This window comes from Triticum urartu, chromosome 1A (assembly GCF_056163025.1).
Source record: "Triticum urartu cultivar PI428250 chromosome 1A, HENAU_Tu73, whole genome shotgun sequence".
NCBI classification, from domain to species: Eukaryota; Viridiplantae; Streptophyta; class Magnoliopsida; order Poales; family Poaceae; genus Triticum; species Triticum urartu.
In genome coordinates this window covers 496,530,458-496,550,996 of record NC_141873.1, presented here as the reverse complement: position 1 = coordinate 496,550,996, position 20,539 = coordinate 496,530,458, and the positions used below count along the sequence as shown (strand labels likewise).

The 20,539-nt window shown below is 44.2% G+C and overlaps 2 protein-coding genes across 2 annotated transcripts; one reads left to right on the top strand and one right to left on the bottom strand.

Moving 5' to 3' along the window:
* Window positions 1-12,376: 12,376 nt before the first annotated feature.
* Window positions 12,377-13,507, top strand: LOC147991934 (uncharacterized). Its single transcript, XM_087538875.1, has 5 exons — window positions 12,377-12,520; window positions 12,602-12,796; window positions 12,875-12,955; window positions 13,058-13,214; window positions 13,503-13,507. Exons 1-5 carry the CDS (start codon window positions 12,377-12,379, stop codon window positions 13,505-13,507), a joined length of 582 nt encoding a protein of 193 aa, XP_087395001.1.
* A 336-nt stretch (window positions 13,508-13,843) lies between these two features.
* LOC147991933 (uncharacterized) lies at window positions 13,844-14,905 on the bottom strand. Its single transcript, XM_087538874.1, has one exon. The coding sequence runs from the start codon at window positions 14,903-14,905 to the stop codon at window positions 13,844-13,846; it is 1,062 nt and encodes a 353-aa protein (XP_087395000.1).
* Between the last annotated feature and the right edge of the window lie 5,634 nt (window positions 14,906-20,539).

The window sequence follows — 20,539 nt, the reverse complement described above, 5'->3', positions numbered from 1 at the left end:
CACATCACTTAGAGTGGTAGAGAGAACCCACTATATAAAGAGGTCCAACTCTTCTTCAACTTTCAAGGTGGGACTAAACTTAGCACCACCACTTGCCATTTTACACATGGGCTTTGAGATTTCAGAAATTGCTATGGGCCTAGCCCATTAATTCTAACAACATTGTCCGCATAGAAGGCGCATCGAAGAATCCCGTTGGCGTCCCGGCAGGCGCGAGAGAACGTTGGCCTCAGTGGCCAAGGAGAACATGCGCTGGAGTGGCTCCATAGCTAGGATTAAACAGGAAGTCCACAATGATGATGGACGAACTCGGGCGTATGGCCATGAACCGTAATCTAGGAGGAAGAGGGCCATAGTAGCATCGCAATCCAGCTTCGCCATCGGTTACCAAAGCCACGGGCAGCAAGCATATCCAGGATATAGACCCATGATACTGAATCAAAGGCCTTGGCCACGTCAAGCTTGAGGAGCACCGTTGCGTTTTTTTTTTTTGAAGAATCTAGCAGTGTTCTGCACATGCAACAATTTCTCTTGGATGCAGCGGCGTTTAATAAACGCACTTTGACATTGATCGACCAGCTCCTCCAGCTTCGGAGCAAGACGTTTGGCAAGCAGTTTCATGAAGATTTTGACAATGATATGCAACAGAGAGATTGGCCTGTACTCCTGCAGTGCATCAACACCTATTTTTTGGGGGATAAGGACAATGAAAGAACTGTTAATCCTGGCCAGACCACGGCTGTCCGGTGATACAACTGATGGATGGCGGCAAGCAAATCAAGCTTTATTGTATGTCCCAGCAGCTCTTGAAGAACCCTCCAGAGAAACCGTCAAGGGGCAAGCTTTTCCAGTTGGAAACTTGGAACAGCCCAGGCGCTCTCCACCACTTCCCCGAAGCCCGAGACAAATTGAGCATGCCATCGTGAAGATTGAGCATGAAGTATCTGTTCAAGACTGAAACAAAACTTCTTGCATGTGCAGAACACTGCTAGGTTATTCTTGACGTCGCCCAGACCAAGGGTGAAGTATCTGTTCAAGAATGAAACAGAACTTCTCTGCTATGTGGTCAGTTCTTGGTCAGATTCCCTCCCAACAAGAAGATTGAGAAATTGGTGGAGTACCCCTCCATAAATCTGAAGAAGGGTGATTATGTTTCCTTTAAAGTTTGAAAAGATGAAGAACCTGAGTTTGACTTCTTACATGGGGCGTGGGTAAATATCAAGCTATGTGATAGCAAATTATATCTGTTTTTTGGTGAGATCACAAGGTAATTCTTGGAATAACAGGCAGAGAAGTATAATGCATTCGCCAATCATCAAACCAGAGATCGATTTTTTTTTATACATCTTCTAAGGAAAGAAGAGCGCAAGCGCCTCGCATTACTGTCTAAACTCTAAAGTATTCTCAGAAAACAGAATGACCCAAGGACTATCATGCATGCCCGGAGTTTAATCAGTAAGCAGCCTGAATGCTTGGTAGGCCCTACAGAAAGGTAATGGACTACTAACACAAAAAACATAGTGATCATGAATTTACAAGAAAAGTATTTTTTTTTCTTTTTGTTTTGTGCACAAGGGAGATGGCAACATGGAAAGTATTTTTGGTTTCTCAAGAGATCATGAATTAACATCAAGCTATGTACTAGCAAACGATATATGTTCTTTTTTCGTGAGAAATGACAGAGTATTCTTGGAGTAACAGGCAGAGAAGTAGAGATGCAGTCAACAAACATAAAAACAGGGTTAAAACTTTTTTCACATCTCAGGACAAGGAAAGAAAAGCATAAGTGATATGCATTACTCGTCCAAAGCATTGTAATAAGAAAACAAAATGCTGAAAGAACAATCATGTCTTGGGGGTTTGAATCCATAAAGCAAACCTGATAACAAAGTCATTCCTGATTACTTAATACAGTCACATGACAAGATAACTGCCTGATAACATAAGTCACAAAGTCCACATACCAGTACACATTGGTAAACAAGAGATCTACTTGATATCAACCATCTAGAAACCATGAACTACCATTGCTAAAATACGGGGCAACACTCGGCTAAGGTGGCGAGGGCATGGCAATCAGCTCGCCTACGACCACGCACTGTCTGACGGAAACTGTGCTCAATGGTCAGAGAAGCGCCCTCCATGAACCCCTCGAGCTGGAAGCGGAGGATGGAAGCGTAGCTCTAGGCCTGGCCGACCTCCGCGAAATGGCGGCTCCAGCGGGTCCAGTCCCAGCTGGATGGGGACGCCGCCGCCACGGAGAAATAGGAGCATGTGGTGCAGCAGAAGACCGCGGATGGCGGGAATGTGCGCGGCGGATGATCGCGGGCAGCGGCGGGAGACCGTGAGGCGCGGCCGCCGGGCTGTGCAGGGGTCTATTTTAGGGGTGGGGTGGGGGGGAGGGGATCGCCGGAGGTTTTCATGAGTGGTGCCGGGCATAGAGGGATGGCTGGGGCGGTGGCCAGCAACAGCGGTGGGGGTGAGGGGGGGTGCTGTAGCGCCGGCCGGCTACGGGTGGTGGAGGCCAGCGGTTAGGGCGGGGTAGGCTGGGGACGTTCGGGAGGAGGAAGAAGATGAGCAGTAGCCCAATTTATTTTGGACCATTGGATCAAGATCTAGTGGCTGCTGATAAAAGTGAATGATGGCAAAAGAAATTTCAGGTACCTGACGGATAGAAGGTCCCAACATAGATATACAAATTATGCACACCAGCTAGGGTCACGTCTGAAAAGTGTAGGTTGCAATGTTGCTTTTCCCTTCCCACCACATGCATAATTGCCTTCTATAACTTCAGTCACTACCGTGTGTTCCTATTGTCATGAATTATCACTTCTTGAACACATTAATATTAACAAGAATAATGAATATGTAAATGAAATCCAATTCGATTCCCAGAAGCACATGCTCCCACGCACGAAAAATGTTTTTTTAAGTGTAGAAAAACTAAAAATAATAGATGTGCTTATGGTCACATCTGAATTTTTAGGGGGGAAGCTTAAGCATTTTGAGGTGTGCCAAATAAAAACAAGTCGAACACCTAATGTATTACATTTATTTATTTTTCATTAATAAGCAGCGCTAGCCCGTTCTGCATGAAAATTGTGAAGCACTCTTATTACACTAACATGAACATGTAAAAAAAGAATTTTGTTTAATTAACTGTTCATTCAGAAGCATATGCTCCCCAAAGCAAAAACAACCATCCCATATGTGACATAGAGCCTTAATGGGATTTATACTGCATATTCAACATCACAATGACAATTAGCATTTTTGTGCCACTTCTGTCGATCTGCCCCGCCCAGGATCGAGTCATGTTCGCTCGCTTTTTTCCATCTCCGGCGCACATCCTCTTGTCAGCTTTGTGTCCGCCCTGTATCAAAGTCGCATTCTTATCTCTCTGTTGCCCAAGAGCGTACGATCCCATATTACATATGTGAAAGACATATATACAAGTGAGTTGATGTATCAAATAAGAAACAACTATGTTGTTGATTATCATCTATGAGCTCAAAATCAACTCCACCGAGATAGCTAATGGATTCCAACAGTATATAGAAGAAAGGCACTATTTGCATGTCATTTTTTATTCCCAATATTGAGAAATGATACAATAGAATCAACGGGTATGGGAAGGGACACAAGAATTAATCCAATAAAGAAATTACCTTTACAGAGCAATCAACCAACTATTGCCTCACTGTGTAACTCATTGTGCCACACACCCTTCACTAACCGCTCTCCTACGCAGTACCTTTTCAGATTTCTGCCATGTTCCTTTGAGATAATATCACTCAAATCTGTAGGGGTAATCTTTTATAGAACCAATTATATAAAATGATGTGATTCAATTTGGGCCGACACGATCATGAATGAGCAGGCATGCATAAAAATAATCAAGTGCATAATCCTGAAACTAAGATCAGTTTTCTCCTACGAATAAACAACTCACTTCTATGACACACCAACAACAGAACCAGCACTGCATTTTTGGTCTGGCGGTGGCCTGTGATGAGGGCCCAAAGTATCATAGAACCATGCTCTAACTACCACCATGCTGGTATGTACAATCTAGAACATGCACATGAACTTGTAACGAGGATGCAAAAAGGAGTAAAATGATTCCTTGTACCTCAAGGTCTACGTACATCTAATTAGAATTCATATATCCTTTAAGTGTGTGAGGCTGAACCAAAATATAGGCCATCAGAACACTACATTGAGAGGTGGATTATGTAGCAGCATTTACACCTTGGCAATGAACAGCCATGGTTAACCTATTTGGAGAGATTGACAAAATACTGAACTCACGTGACTACGAACAAAGTTTACAGTTGACAAATGGCTGAACCAAACGAAAAATACAATATGGCCTACCTCATCTTCGACTAACCATATCACTCACTGAATACATTTGATCCAGCACACTATACTAACAATACTATTGTAAACATGCTTGCCAGAATATGAGAGTCAACAAATACTATTGTAAACATGATTGACACGCACCAGTAAACTGAATCATGTATATTTCATTTATTAAAGAAGTACTTCCTTGCAGGTCCAGTGTTCATGTAAATTAAATAATTGAACTTTGTAAATGGTCTTCATTCAAAGATATATAAACTTTTTAAATGTTCTTCATTCAAATTGCTATTAAAAATGTTCACAAAACAGTAAAAGCTCTATCCTCTGTGTTAGGTTAACACAACCTCGTAAACACCTTCATTCGCCATGTGCAGCTGGACTAAGCAGGACATGCTTCATGTACAGGCTCCAACTCCCTATGCGCCCAGTCCCTAGTTCATGTTAGAAAAAATACGCCGCCAGAGCTTTCTGTAGCTCCAATCATGTGCCCTCTTGGTCTCTGCATCTAGCCTACTGAGTGAAAAATCAGCAGGTGGCAATGGAGGTCGACCATGCCAAAAAGTAGAGATTGGCCAGTAGGTTGCAGGGTTTGATAGTTTTTATTGGCATGTGTTTAAAAGCTGCACAACTCACCATTTCAGTGTAGAACGTGTAGTTCTTTATTCAATCTGCTTAGTTTATCTCATCATCAAAGCTCTTCCTTTCAATTTTCTATTTTTCATAGCTAGCAACCTAATACTACCTTTGTTCCTAAATATAAGACCTTTTAGAGATTCCAATATGGAGTACATATGAAGCAAAACGAGTGAATCTACACTCTAAAATATGTTCATATACATCCGTATGTAGCTCGTATTGAAATATCTAAAACGACTAATATTTAGAAACCGAGGGAGTATAATAGTAACTATTCTAACAAACAGTCGTTCTTGCATGTCATTTCATTTAGCACTATGACAAGAGTACATATAATGACTTTTGTCAAGTTCTGTACAGAGGATAGTCACACCTACTTGATGATGTGAGATGTTGTTAAAGCTGTTCTTGCCAGGTACTGCAAAATTAAGAACAAAGCAATAGATCGCCATAGAAAAACAAAGTGCACTGTGTAATTATGAATCAACAAGTCAAGCAAGACACATACCTAAATGACGCTAGTGGTTCGCGATAGATGAAGAGAAGGCCAAATCTGGAATATCATCACATGAACACGAGTACATGAGGGATTAGAACCAAGAAACGAAGGATTCTCACCAGTGAGCTTCCGATTCGCAACAAGAAGGAACTACACGTAGGATGCCTCCAACCTCATCTTCCTGCTCATTCGTCTTCCTTCCAATGGAACACCAGCTAGTCCAACGCAAACAGCAGCTAGAATAAAAAAAAACTCAGGAGGCCAATACCCAGAGACAAATAGAGGAAGGGAGAGAGATAACAATCGAGTGAATTACCAAGTGCACTTCTTACAGTTTCTTCCTGGAGTGGGCATATAACTTGTCGATCTCGTCTCTCCAACGTCCGCTCGTGCCCTGTCGCCGATCTTGGGTTGTGCCCCCGCTGTCTCTCCTGGATTTGGGGACTGGAAGCAAGGGCGCGGGGAAGATCGAGTCTGGGGGGGCCGTCGGCCCGCACCTGCCCATACGCGACTGGCTGGGGTGGCGGCTAGCCCAGATATCTGCGGTAGGGGATGCGCTTTTGGTGCTATGGCGAGCTGGTGCGGCAGCGCTACAGTTGGGCGACGTCGGGTTGCAGCATATGGAGGCGGCCGGAGCGGATGGCCACATGGTGCTTCTACTGTAGGGGGTGACCTGCGGCGAGTCGAAATCTAGGCTAGCGAGGTGCCGCGTGGGGGCAGGGCGGTGATTTTTTTTTTGCAGAGAGAGGATCGGGAGGGAGGCGGGGGGATACAGGGCGTGGGGCGTGGGACGTGGGACGTGATTTTTTTAGCAAAACGTGTGGGAGCGGTCGGCTGGTTTCCCAGATTTTTTTGATCGTCGAGATCGTGGGTGGCTGGGTGGAAGGACATATCGATAGCGCTGGGAGAGGTCGAACCATCACGACGTTCGATTCTCCTTTAATAGTAGAGACTAATAGTAGAGATACACTTTGGGTTCGTCGGGGGTTTCTACGAGGGAGTTTTTCTACGAGGGGGTTTTCAACAAAATACTCTCTCTAGCGTCTGCCACCCGTGCCCCCACCCCGACTTCCCCATGCCACCACCCATGACTCCACCCTAAGATAGATGGTGGGGCTTGTTCTTCTCCGGCAAGGTCCGGCCAAAGAGGAAAGGAAGAAGGAAAAAGGTGATTGACGTGAAACAAATTTCAGGCACCTGCGAAAATAGCAAATCCGATCTATGTTTAATTAGGTGGCAGCCCAAACCTTGGTTAAGTATAAATTTTGACAGAACTGGCTGATTAAACTACCGCTTCCTAAATTCACCCCACACACACCTTAGTTCATAATTCCTCCAAGTAAATGAACTCCCCATTCGTAAGACATGGGAGATAAAATTACAATTCATCAGAAAAAATGAACATTTGCTGGATTTTCCAACATGACGTGCAAAACAGGGTGCTTTATTGCTCTATCTTGAAGTACTGCCTCCTTTCCAAAATAATTGAAGTTCTGGAAGTCAAGTTTATTTAAGTTTAACCAAGTCTATAAGAAATATATTCTCATGAGATTTTTATAGGACGGATCTGTAGCTTCAATTATTTTGAAACAGAGGGAGTACCAATTATGAAATAATACCAAAATACAGTTGTTGCAGCAACCCTACAATCATGATGGCATAATATGCAACTTCTAAAAATGTGTTCCAGTTTGGAATGAAAGACTCCCATATGAAGGTTTATAGTACCACACACTGGCGAAGCTACCTTAGGGCAAAACCAGGCCATGGCCCGTCCAGCTTAGGAGCATTTCCTCCTACTATTCATCTAGATCGGGATGTGAAACGCCAGCCGAGAGACAATTTGCTTCAGCTTAGCCCGACCTTTCTTTTGTTTCAAGCTCCACCACTAGTACCAGATAGCATGCAAATCAAGCAACTCGAAATTGTCTAGTTTATTTATTTCTCAGAGTAAATGAATTCAAAACCCTACACTTTTCAGACGTGACCCTAGCAGGTTTAAGAAAGTCGTGCACATAACAACTGGTGTGCATAATTTGTATATCTATGTTGGGACCTTCTATCCATCATGTACCTGAAATTTCTTTTGCCATCATTCACTTTTATCAGCAGCCACTAGATCTTAATCCAATGGTCCAAAATAGATTGGGCTACTGTTCATCTTCTTCCTCCTCCCGAACATCCCCAGCCTACCCCGCCCTAACCGCTGGCCTCCACCACTCGCGGCCGGTGGGTGCTACAGCACACCGCCCCGCCCTCCCCTCACCCCCCACCGCTATTGCTGGCCACCGCCTCGGCCATCCCTCTATGCCCGGAACCACCCATGAAAACCTCCGGAGATCCCCTGCAAACCCCCCTCCCACCCCAACCCCTAAAATAGATAATGGGGTTGTGGCGATCCCCTAGACCATCCATGACTTCACCCTAAGATAGATGGTGGGGCTAGTTCTTCTCTTGCGAGAGATTGTTTCTTCTCCGGCAAGGTCCAGCCAAAGAGGGAAGGAAGAAGGAAAAAGGTGATTGGCGTGAAACAAATTTCAGGCACCTGAGAAATAGCAAATCTGATCTATGTTTAATTAGGTGGCAGCCCAAACCTTGGTTAAGTATAATTTTTGACAGAACTGCCTGATTAAACTACCGCTTCCTAAATTCCTAATCCGTTGCAAGTGTCTGCAACATGAAAAAAAGAAGTGATGCGCGTTGTTGAATATACAAGGTTGTAAGTCAGTGGAATAAGATATTGAATGCTATATCTGAATATATCACTCTAGATTAACATCCAAATAAGATGGACCATAACTGTACATAAACATAATTTGGGATGTTTATGTATGAAAACCGAATGCTGGTATGGTACAACTATGCAGTACGTAGAAGATTTAATCTAGAGAGAAAGAGCATCAGATTCTTACATGGACAGGGGTGCAACCACAGGCATGCCTGGAAGCCATCGAGCTCGGCCTTTGATTTTGTCTGTCCGATCATGTTGTTTCACTTGTACTGCAACTTGCAAATCCTGAGCCTCACCGCGCTCTGTCTGACAGGAAGCCAAGATAGCCTCGATGTCGTCCACGTGGAAGGTACTCAAGATAATCGGCATATCCACAACGCACTTGGATTCTCTGCCGTAGTATTCACAAAAAATGCCCTTCCTGATGGAGCAGAAGCTGCCCTTACCCAGGGGGCAGAAGAACAGCCGGGGAATCTCCCATGATAATTCTCTGGCCAACTCTTGGATTGATAGCAAGCTGGCAGTGAGCTCGGGTGGCGCCGACGTGGTAGAAGAGGACTTGATGGACATGTGGAACACCGAGGCGGCGGGGGACACCGGCGAATCTCCCGGTAGGGGGCCATTCTTGGATATGACGCTGCAGCCGGCGAAGAGGTTGCCGCCGAGGGGCACGACCTGGCGAACAAAAGGAAGGCTCTTGTCGGAGACCTTCTCCCACGTTTGAGTAAATAGCACTGGCGGTCTAAGAACTTGCACTGCGGGTGCACTTTAGTCACACAACTTGCAAACCGGAAAAACCCGTCACATAACTTGCATTGCGGGTGCAATCAAGTCACACAAGCCAGCTGAACCGCGCCGATGCCCGTTTTTCTCTGATTTCAGGTCACGCGCGGTGCACGTGATGGCTGTGGATGGCCGCTTTTTTTGCAGATAGCCCCTGAAGTCTCAAGCAATGCCGCATTGAAACACTCCTCTGTTTTCTCTCACTGCCTCTGTTCGTTGCCGATGGGAGAGGAGACAGGCGGCGCTGCGCCGTCATGGAGCTCGTCGGCAGCCAGGGTGCCGGCCTAGATGGTGTTCCATCCGACGGTGGAGTTGCCAGTTCTTCGCACTGAATGGCATGGGGGTCCAACTTACGGTGAGTTTCCCCCTCCCCCTATCCCATCCCCCGATTTTAGTTAGGGTTTTCTCCTTCATGCAATAGATGAAATACTGGTGGTGCATCTAATTAGTTTTAGGTCTGAGATGTGCAGTACTAGGTACTTTACATGGTCGGTACCTCTTTTTGTATGTTGGGCTACATCCTAGGGTTAGTTCATATTGCCTCCGCTCACAATCAGTCCACTTTGCAAAATGTAGGGTATCATTCGGTGAAATTCAGTGTGGAGGTGCATCATGGTGGGTTTTTTGCGGGAAAAGAAGTGAATCTGACATATTTGGATGAGAAGATAACATGGTTTGATAACCTGGACAGGAATACACTATGTACTGATGTGATCTACTATATGATAGCACAACTTAATTATCCTGACGAGGAGAAAATTATGTTATGGTGCCCACCTGGTAAAACTCTTGCGGATGTGGTGGAAATTAACTTGAAAAATGACTGTTTCAAGATGGCCAGAGCATCTGTTTACTCCAAGGTACTCGTTCTGTTTGTTAAACATATCAGAGAACAGAATCAAGAGGAGGAAGATGACATTGCAATTAAAGGTTCCCCTGCACTACCTACAGTTATAATGAGCCCTTTTAGCACTGAGAAGATTAGGAAGATGAAATCAGAGACAGTGGCAGGTAGTTCAGACAATGCAACTACTGTAGAGCAACAAAAGCAGATGCAGCTGGTTTAGAGGACCAAGAAAAATCAGATGTGTCAAAGAATTCAGAAGTTTCAAAAGAAGAGTATGATTGTGATTCAGACATTGATCCTACTTGGTACGACAGTGATTATGTAATGGAGGAGGAGGATGATAAGGATTATGATAAGAATGTAGATGATGTTGTGCATGATGCTATGGTTGAGAAGGGCAAAAACATAGGAGCTGAATATAGGCATGTTCCTGGGTCAGATGATGTTCATGAGGATGATCTGCAACTGCCAGAAGAGGACGACTGGGAGAAAATACATAAAAGTGACTCTGATGATGAGGAGTACAAGGCTAAGAAAAAGAAGGAGAAACCTATATAGAGGTTTAAAACATTTAACCCTGCTGTTGACATGGAAAACCCTCAGTTCAAGCTAGAAATTGTATTTGATTTAGTGGATCTACTTAGGAAAGTTGTAGCACAATATGCAGTAAAGAACAGGGTGCAAATTAAGAAGAAAAGAAATAACAAGCAAAGGTTTGAGGCTGTGTGTCCAGAGGGTTGCCCTTGGAAGCTTGTGGCTGTCAATGACAACAGGACACAGTCTTTCCTTGTAAAGACTTATGTTGGAGAGCATACATGTGAAAAAGTTTGGGATGTGAAGGAACTAACGGCCCCTTTTCTTGCCAATAAATATGTAGAGAAGTTCAGAGACAATGACAAGATTTCACTATCTACCTTTTCAAGAAAAGTTAGAAAGAAATTCAACATGGAAGTTAGCAGGCACAAGCTAGGGAGATCTAGGAAAGAAGCATTGGAAGTTGTGCGTGGGGATGAGGTGAAGCAGTACTCATTGCTTTGGAGATATGCAGAGGAAGTAAGACATAGCAATCCAGGGTCATCTTTCTATCTGAACCTAGAGAATGGCCTATTTAGTACTTGCTAATTAAGTTTGGCAGCTTGTAAAATAGGTTGGCTGAAGGGCTGCAGGCCAATCATTTGTATTGATGGCACGTTCATAAAGACAAAGTATGGTGGCCAATTACTCACTGCAGTTGGTATTGATGGCAATGACTCAATTTATCCTATTGCAATGGCAGTGGTGGAGACAGAATGTTATGCATCTTGGAACTGGTTCCTTTGTACACTGAAGCAAGACCTCAACATAATTAACACAAGCACAATCACTATCATGAGTGACAAATAGAAGGTAAATCACTGTTAATGTTCAGTTACTGCTTATATTCAGAGAAAGTAGTGTTGCAATTCAATTACTGTTCATGTTCAGTTACTAGTGTTATATTTAGAGTAACTACTGTTAAAGTTCAGTTCATACAAACTAAGATATAACTTTTTTTCTCTATTAGGGGCTAATCAAGGCTGTCAATGAGCAGTTCTGTGACTCAGAGCATAGATTTTGTGTGAGACACTTATACCAAAACTTGCATCCAGTGCACAAAGGTGAGACAATAAGACAACAAGTGTGGGCTTGTGCCAAATCCACAACACCAACCATGTTTGAACTAAACATGGAGAAACTGAAGCAAGATAACCCAGAATCTTATGCTTGGTTGGAAGATAAAGCACCAAATCAAGGGTCAAGGGCTTTTTTCGTGAGCTTCCTAAATGTGACATTATATTGAACAACACATGTGAAGTTTTCAACAGGTAAATGAATGTTGTTCTTACCGAATTGCCTGTCTTACTTAATTTCCTATCTTACTTAATTGTCTATCTATAACAACAATAACTGACTATTGTTCTTACTGAATTCCACTAGGTACATACTAGAAGTTAGAGAACTACCTGTGTTGTCCATGTTGGAGAGGATAAAATCACATTTAATGCACAGTCATATGTCAAAGAAAAAAGAAGCTACTCAAAAATGGACAGGCAATCTAACTCCCAAAATCAGAGACAAATTAAGAAAAAATGTAGAGTTGTCTGCCAATTGTCATCCTGAGGAGTCAGGCATGGGTGTCTTTGGTGTTTTGTCCAATGACAAGCAATACATAGTCGAGTTAAATATGCATACATGTACTTGCAGAAGGTGGCAACTCACAGGTGTTCCTTGCAGCCATGCATGTGCATGTTGCAGACATGAAAGGATTAAACCTGAAACCATGGTTTCTTCTTGTTACACTATGGAAACATACTTTCTAGCTTATGGGGTACAGATATATCCAAGTAGAGATAAAGATGAGTGGGTTGTTGTATCTGCAACACCTATTTTACCACCACTATATGAGAGAAGAGATGGAAGGAGAATGAAGAACAGAAGGTAGCAACCTGAGGAGAGTGAAGATGGCACCAAGCTAAGCAGACATGGTGCTATTATGCACTGTGGTTACTGCAAAGAAGCTGGTCATAACAGAAGTGGCTGCTCAAAGTTGAAAGCTGCTGTAATAAGAGAAGTGGGTGGGGATGATGAGGAACATGTTGTAACTGGCCAAACTGAGCAAACCGAGCAAATTGAGCAAGTTCCAGAGCAAACTGCGCATGTTCCAAAGCAGCATGAGCAAGTTCCAGAGCAAACTGGGCATGTTGCAGAGCAGCCTGAGCAAGTTCCAGAGCAAACTGAGCATGTTGCAGAGCCAAATGAGCAAGTTAGAGCAAAAAGTTCTAGAGGAAGGAAGAGAAAGCCCACTGACAAAATGAATGAACTAGTACAACAGCTGATGGAAAAGGCAAAGAAAAAGAAGTCCAAAATGGTTATTGATGAGAATGGAGATGTTGACTTTCCAGTAATATTAATTGTGAGTTCTACTTTTTCTACTTACTAAAAGCAAATTAATTAAATCATTTGCTTACATAGTGTTTGTTGATGTTGTCAGCATATTCAACATAGAACTATGAGGCCACAGTTGGACCCAATACAAGTACAAGACAGCATGGTACATATTTTATCACATGAGGTACTTATAAAACAATTGACATATTTTATTATTCATTTCACAAATGACATGAACTGACATATGGTGAAATTGACTCTGTCCTCATCTTATTTATGTTTTTAGGGGCCAGCACAAGGAGTACCTGTTTCTAGGATGCACCGAATTCTAGATGAAAGTGCACTTGTTGCTGAGCTTAGGGCCAACATTCCAGATGAACCAGCACACACAACACAAGGAGCAAGAGGAGCAAGAGGGGCAAGAGGAAGAAGAGGAGCAAGAGGTTGGCCAGTGGCAGCAGGAAGAGGACCAGCACATGAACATGAACCAGACCAACCAAGAAGAAGGGGAAGAACAAATTCTAGAAGAACAAGAGGGAAAAGGAAAAGAAAAACTAGGGGAATAGAGTGGCTCTTACTTGGGGAAGGAACAAGTAGAACTGGACATGTGTAAGAGGAATCCCAAGATGAGTTCAAGGTCACCCAGAAGATTGAGATGCCTTATGTTCTCATGAACTAGTAGTACTAAGTAGTATGAAGTGGACATGTGCTACACTTTCATTTTGTTGTAGTATGAAGTGGCAACTAATTGAACTTTTGTAGTGGTATGTACTGGTCTTTTGGTGGATACGAAACTCTGGTGAACTACTACTTAAACTATGGCTGAAATTATGGGCCGATCTTCTACATATTTGCAATCATATATGTAGAGCATACTTTTGCACACATGAAACAAAATCAGCAAATTCACATAAGCGACAACAGTTGTAACAGACAACATTCAGGATTACAACATCAAACTGACAGTAACAAACTTACATCACAACACGACAAGTTCACATTCAACATTACAGACCGACAAATTCAAATGAAAACACCAAACTCTATTGATCATCGCTTAAGCTTTGCCATATTATCTAGGGCCAATGCCATCTATCTTGCTGTGCCAGGTGGTGAAAGTATGCTTCCGGGTAAGGTCTTCATCTTCATCGGGGAGAAGTTCTACAACCAAGCCTTTAGTTAGCAATGGGCCACGATCGACGACCTCTTTGACATGCATAATCACTGGAAAATCTACGGTTGCATGCTCTGTGGGAGAATTTGGAGCCGACGGTGAATGTGCGTTCTTGTCGTCGGAGTCTGGCTTCCATGGCCCCGTAGGAGGTGCAGGAACAGATACGGTGAGCACCTTTGGCACACCAGAAGGGTTGCGCAGCCACGCGGTGACCGGCAACACCCACTTGTCGGTGGCCGGGAGCATGTCAATGAGCTCGCCGTCGACACCGGCGAGCACCAGGTTGACGGTGTGTGCATCCCAAGCCTCCTCCGGCAGCCCCTCCAAACTCACCAACGTCTTGTGCTTGAGCTTCTCCGGCTTGCCACGCGAGAAGCTTGACCAGTGCTGAAAAGAAATCCTACTGCCACAACAACGAAGCTGCTCCGACGCGTGCACCACACAAGTGCAATCATCCATCGACTCGAAGAGAACGAAAAAATGGAATGGTGGGCAAGTGACCTCCACCTTGGTTGTTGTCCGTCGGACAGCACAGTGAGACTCCATCGCCGCCGCTAGTGCCTCCGATGTCATCACGCTCCGCGGCTGTCCAATGATGGTGGCATACAGGACACGGCCATAGAAATCTCGCTCGAGCGCCGCCATGCCAGCAGTGCGAGCGATGACAACCCGCCCGCACTCCGGCCGCATCTCCGGCTCGCCCCGCTGCCACACCTCTTGAGGAAACATACGCGAGTCCCGGATGCGAGGCCATGCCGCAGCGGGCGCCGGAGACCTGCCATCGCCGACGCCGGCGGCGGCGCGGCTGGCCAGTGCCACGCTCTCCTCGCTGTCGCCTGCCATACAGTCCGCCACGATGATGGCGGCACCATGGCTACTTCCAGCGAGGGAGGAGGAACAACTCCAGCCAGGAAAGCCACCACCGCTCGAGCTCTCGCTGCCGTCACCGCCGCCGCCCATCTATCAGCTTAGTCGGTAGGTGTGAAAGGAGAGACGAGAGCTAGGGATTTGGTTTCGATTTGGGAACTAGGGTTCGATTCGGTTATAAATCTGCCGAGATTGCAATACAGCCCTCAAACAATATCGAGAAGGACTTTTCTGCAAAAGTACTAAGAAAACCGGGCGTCGGCGCAGTTCAGTTGGCGTGTGTGACTTGATTGCACCTGCAATGCAAGTTCTGTGACGGGTTTTTCCGGTTTGCAAATTGTGTGACTAAAGTGCACCCATAGTGCAAGTTCTTAGACCACCAGTGCTATTTACTCCCCACGTTTTCTCCACCACGTGGAACGCACAAGTGCCCTGGTCTTGCTGCTCCAAGGAGATCAAGATGTAGGGGCCGACGGCGGCGTAGGATGAGACGGTGATGTTCGGCGGGCTGCGGAATTCCTCCGGTCGCAAGGAGCAAGGGAAGAAGGGCGACGGCGGCAAGGCTGTCCAGAAGGAGCAACACCAGCAGCCATCGTCGTCATCGTCGCATGGGTTTCCCCGTCGTTGAGGCCGAGGGACTCGAACCACATCTCAAAGTCACGCGTTGCGTCTCGGCCCACCCTGGGGTGGCGTGAGAGGGCGTACACCTTGCCTCCGTGGGAGATGAGGATGGGCTCGTGCTTCGGGCAGCGGAGGTCCGGGCCACTGAGCAACGCCTGCGTGCTCGGGTCATAGATGGCCGTGTACCCTCTCCGCCCGCCGACGCCAACGATCCAGGAGTCGTGCTTCGAGTGCGCGGTGACGAAGGACATGTCGCGCTTGGCACCTGGAAACACGCCGAGGTTGCGGGCGGGCGGCGCCTTGTGGCCGCCGTCTGCCGCGGCGTCGACCATGAGGAGGGAGTACAGCGTCCTATGGAACAGTCGATCCGCCACGAGGTAGACCGGCTTGGCGAACTCCGGTGATGACTCCGCCGTGTCGTCGGCCGGATTTGCTGGCTTGCTCAATGAGTCCACTGTGCCGTCGCGATCGCGATGCCTCTTGCACGCCATCTTCGTCTCCTAGAGGAAAGGGTCGAGCTAGGGTAGGGTTTGGTAACTTTGGTTTGATACATATAGGAGGGGCGCGGCTTTATTTTGACTGCTGCGAGATGCACCAATCTTTTTTTAACAGCTCGCCTAAAGAGAGGGCAGCGAGTACTGGGCCAACCAATTACAGGCTTTTTTTCATTTTTCTTTTCTTTTTGTCAGTGTCAGGCTTTTTATTTTTATTTTTTCTTACTTATGTTTATATTTTGATATGCTAAAAAATGTTTATATTTAGTGGTAAAACATAGATATGTGGAAAAATTACTGTAATTAGTTTAAAAGATATTTACCATGTATTATAAAATGTTCGGAGAATGTAAATTTTTATCCTCACGGTTCTAAAAAAATGTCTATGCATTTCAAAAAAAATGTTTGTGCCATTCAAAACAGGTTCACGCGTTTAAAAAATGTTCCGCAAGTGTAAAACATTTATTCGCGCAACATTTTAAAAATATTCACAGCACTCAAAAAATATTTGCGTCATTTAAAAATGCTCACATCTTTAAACAAATTATGTTCATAATATTTGAAAAGATGTCCATCATGTATATAAAAAATGTTCAACGTGTATCAAAAACAAATTCGTGTGTATATGAAAAATGACAACCTGTATTTTTAAAATGTTCATCATATGTATTTATAAAAATGCTCAAGGTATATCTGAAAATTGTTTCCGTGTATTCAAAAGATGTTCAATGTGTGATAAATGTTCAACGTGTATTTGAAAAATGTTAAACATTATTCATAACATGTATGTGAATAAGATGTTCATCATGCATTTAAAAAATGTTCAACGTGTATCAAAAAATGTTCGACATGTATAAGGAAAATGTACAACATGTATTCAAAAAGTCGACATGTATATGAAAAAAAAGAAACAAATAGAAAATGAATTGGAAAAAGAAAACCAAAAATAAAATGGCGAAAACAGTGAATAGAAACATAGAAAACAAAAAGAATTGTATGAAACCTTCCAAAACCGGTGGAAGGTCCCATGAACTAGTGCATAACCTTCGGAACACCGCTTGTGAATGTGTTAATTGGGCCGGCCCATCTTACCGCTCACCTATTGTGAGACGAAACTCGCTCTCGCGGTAAGCGATATGTAGCTCTGGCAACACAAGAGCGCCAGAGTTGGTCGTAATAGTAGGTGCGCACTCGCACTGAACTCGGCCCAGGTTTACGTGCTCGAATGGGCCATGCTCTTGTGGAAGTGGCACACATATTGACATGCTATCAGTATGATCCATAGCACATTGCGGTGTATGTTATAATTGCATACAAAGTGGTACTAACAAAAGAGAGAGGTCACTGATGGTCGTACAGGATGCCGAAAGACAACACATGGCCAACTCCGAGCAGGGACACACAAAGAGGGCTCTAGTTGAAGCAACACCGAAACCACAGGTAGGACTGCAAATTATCATCAACAAAGTAGTTGCACCATCTTTGGCTCGTAGGTAGCGCACGAGAAGAACACACAATTCTTTGCTAGAATGATGGTCATAGCCCACATGAGGTGGGAAGAATGAGCGGTGGAGGAGTTACATGACCTCAAAGAATGCCGCCAACGGAAGCATCTCCACCTGATGGGGGTTAGTTTCCCAGCATGGAGTGTGAAAGAAGGGCGCACACATCCACGAGTTGACGAAGTCAAAGGCCCCGAGCTACGGTGACAAGGAGGCTTTGGGGAGCATTACTGGGTATGCAAATGGTCAACCAACATAGAAGCGTTGGTTCCCGGTACTCGGCAATGGGTTTGATGCACCGTTACTCCACCACATGACCTCCAATAAGGGAAACGACACTTGGGGAGCCTCGTCATTGTTGTCGCCAGCAGGAGTTGGCGATGGGATTTCTCCCGAAATCTTGGAGCACAAAACCTAGCATCCCCAAACCAGAGATCCAACGAGTGTTGGACAAGGCCACAGTAGCACACACCCAGACATATTTGACACTTGTGCGCTACGACTGCGAGTTGGATGATCGGACACGATGCAGCGACATGGTGTTGTAGGGATGATATCCTCCAAGGGCACAAATTCTAGTTGAAGCACAATTCGCAAGAAGTATTGAAACTTGGCTTTATATGTCGAACCCACTTGACCTAAAGGAAGAAACCACCAGCTACATAGGTACGTTCGCACCAAAACCATAGTACGGAAATACTCTATTCCACCGGTTGCTAGGAAGACAATAATAAATGGAATTAACTGAACTATAAACTAGAACATAAAGTGAAGTAGACGATAACCAAAAGTAAAAATGGTGTTATAAATGCAGGATTGAATAGAATGACAGACGGTGTCTAGGCTTCGGTCTCACCAGTACTAGAGGGGCAATTACGTGGTAGAGGTCTATAATATAATAGGCGGTCTACCAAACATCGTTACCTCCCAACTGCCGCTGCAAAGGTAACTCAATGTCCCATTCCTAACATTGTACTGATGTGTCAGTCAGAAGTGATAAAGACCACAAGGACAAGAACAAGGCATTGCCCTCTATGGTTAACCATTGCTCCTTAGATAAATAAATGATCCGCTATGGCTACCCACGCTCATCTGTGCACTACATATAACCTCTTGTTGTGGTTACACATGAGATGTCAATAATACACAAAAAATCAAACGATCATTAAACTCATCTATCTACTTAGTATATGTGCAAGTGCTCACAAGATTGTATGAAAAAACGTCTCCCAACATAGCCTTACTTACAACAGGAAAAGAGTAAATACTAGATGGTGGCATGTGCCACAAAGTTTAATATTGCATACTAGACTATACTTAAACCTAGAACTGGATCAATCCCTCAAACATAGATGAATAACTACACAAAAAGGAATGGTTCATGGATGTCATCACCATGTACAGTCTTACAAAATACATGAGAAAGGAGGAAGATATAGGTGGTGGCCGGCACGCATGACCTAGGGCCAGTGCCTAGTGACAGTGGCGGTGCCTCCTTATCCTCCTCTTGTGTGGATGTTGTTGTGATGATGAGGCTATGGAGGGAGAGGCCTCCCGACAAGAAGGGAGATCCCTCTGGCGGTTGCGTAGGATGTGTCTTGATGATTAATTGATGGTCGTCAACTAGGGTTGGAGTCAAATATGTAGTTGGTTGCCGCTTGCCGGTGTCCCGGCCAAGGGGCTCCTCGCCATGTCGGTTCCCGACCTGGTGGTTTGGGCTATGACCCCCATGCTCCTGGGCCACTTTGGGTGACCGATAGCAAATTACATGAAGATCCAAGACTTAGAGCACAATCCATAGATATCGGAGCCACGGAGGGATATGTCTGCATCGATCAGGCGACCCAGGCCCCGGTATGTTATATAAATCGGGGTCAGGCTTATCGTAGAACATATTCAATCCCTTGTACTTCACATGTACTTTGTATTATCTTCTCTAAAGAGCCGGGCATTTTACAGAGTTTTACCGGCTGTTTCCATACGAGGTAAATACACGGGCAGTCATAGAACTTGCACGCGACGGTCAGTTTGGTGCATAAACTTGTAAAATACATGTTTCTAGTCATCAAACTTGCGTGGGCGTGCAAATACGGTACTTTCTACCGTAGCGCGGCGTGCCAACATTACATGGGCCCGCTGTCAGTGGCTGAGGAGGTGGGTAATCCGCATGTGTTTTTTTTCAGAAAGCACCCTTGCATTTCATTTATTTACACAAAAAATTCTGAAGTAAAACGGAAAAAAAGGATGGATCAGTATGGATGGGATTCGACCACACCCGCAATTCGCACGCATATTGCCCGCCAATCGGCTAACTGACGTTTGACGTCTAACGTGCACAATTAGCTTTATATATGAGGACCGTCCTAATTAAAATAGAAATCAAAACCAGAAAAGGATTGGTGAAAAGGTGGAAGCCCCGGTTCGAACCATCCGGTCACAATGACACATAAAAAGATAAATGCAATTTATCTTATGTATTTTGCTTTCGTTTTTTCTATGTAAGAAAACAACTTATATCCTAGATAATTTTTTTGGACAGATTGACTAGATTTCTCTTTTGAATTTGAGTATTTTTCGGAATGAATGCATGTATTTTTTACGGACAAATCAACCAATTTCCGTTAGAGTATCTGTAGCAGACCCCTTATATGCGGACCTTTATGGTGTGTTTACCGTGTCTATTTAGACAACTTTTTGGCGCAAAATCGTAAACTGACGATTATTTTATGGGTCGGCGTGATACGAGGGGTTTGCTACAAATGCGCTTAGAATTCAATTTTTTTTAGAAAATCTAGATAAAACAAAATATAGTGCAGAATGAATGTATGTTTGCGGGCAAATCAACTAATTTTTTGTTTGAAATCGAATACTTTTAAATTAAAAAACCTAGATAAAGTAAAGTGTACTTTAGATTGAATGTAAATAATTTCCTTTGGACAAATCAAAAGAAATTTCTGTTTGAATTTGAATAACTTTAAATTTAAAAATCTTGATTAAAGAAAATATAGGTCAGAATGAATGTACATTTTTTTTAACAAAACAACCTTTTTAAGAATTTGAATAACCCAAACAAAAGATAATATAGTCCATAATGAATGTACATAAATTTC

What these genes read in the sequence shown, in the direction of transcription:
- LOC147991934 (XM_087538875.1), top strand. Translation starts at nt 12,377, where the DNA reads ATGCACTGTGGTTACTGCAAAGAAGCTGGTCATAACAGAAGTGGCTGC. An exon ending in AAACCGAGCAAATTGAGCAA is followed by an intron (nt 12,521 to 12,601) that starts GTTCCAGAGCAA and finishes GAGCAGCCTGAG; the next exon opens with CAAGTTCCAGAGCAAACTGA. An exon ending in ACTTTCCAGTAATATTAATT is followed by an intron (nt 12,797 to 12,874) that starts GTGAGTTCTACT and finishes TGATGTTGTCAG; the next exon opens with CATATTCAACATAGAACTAT.
- LOC147991933 (XM_087538874.1), bottom strand. Translation starts at nt 14,905, where the DNA reads ATGGGCGGCGGCGGTGACGGCAGCGAGAGCTCGAGCGGTGGTGGCTTT.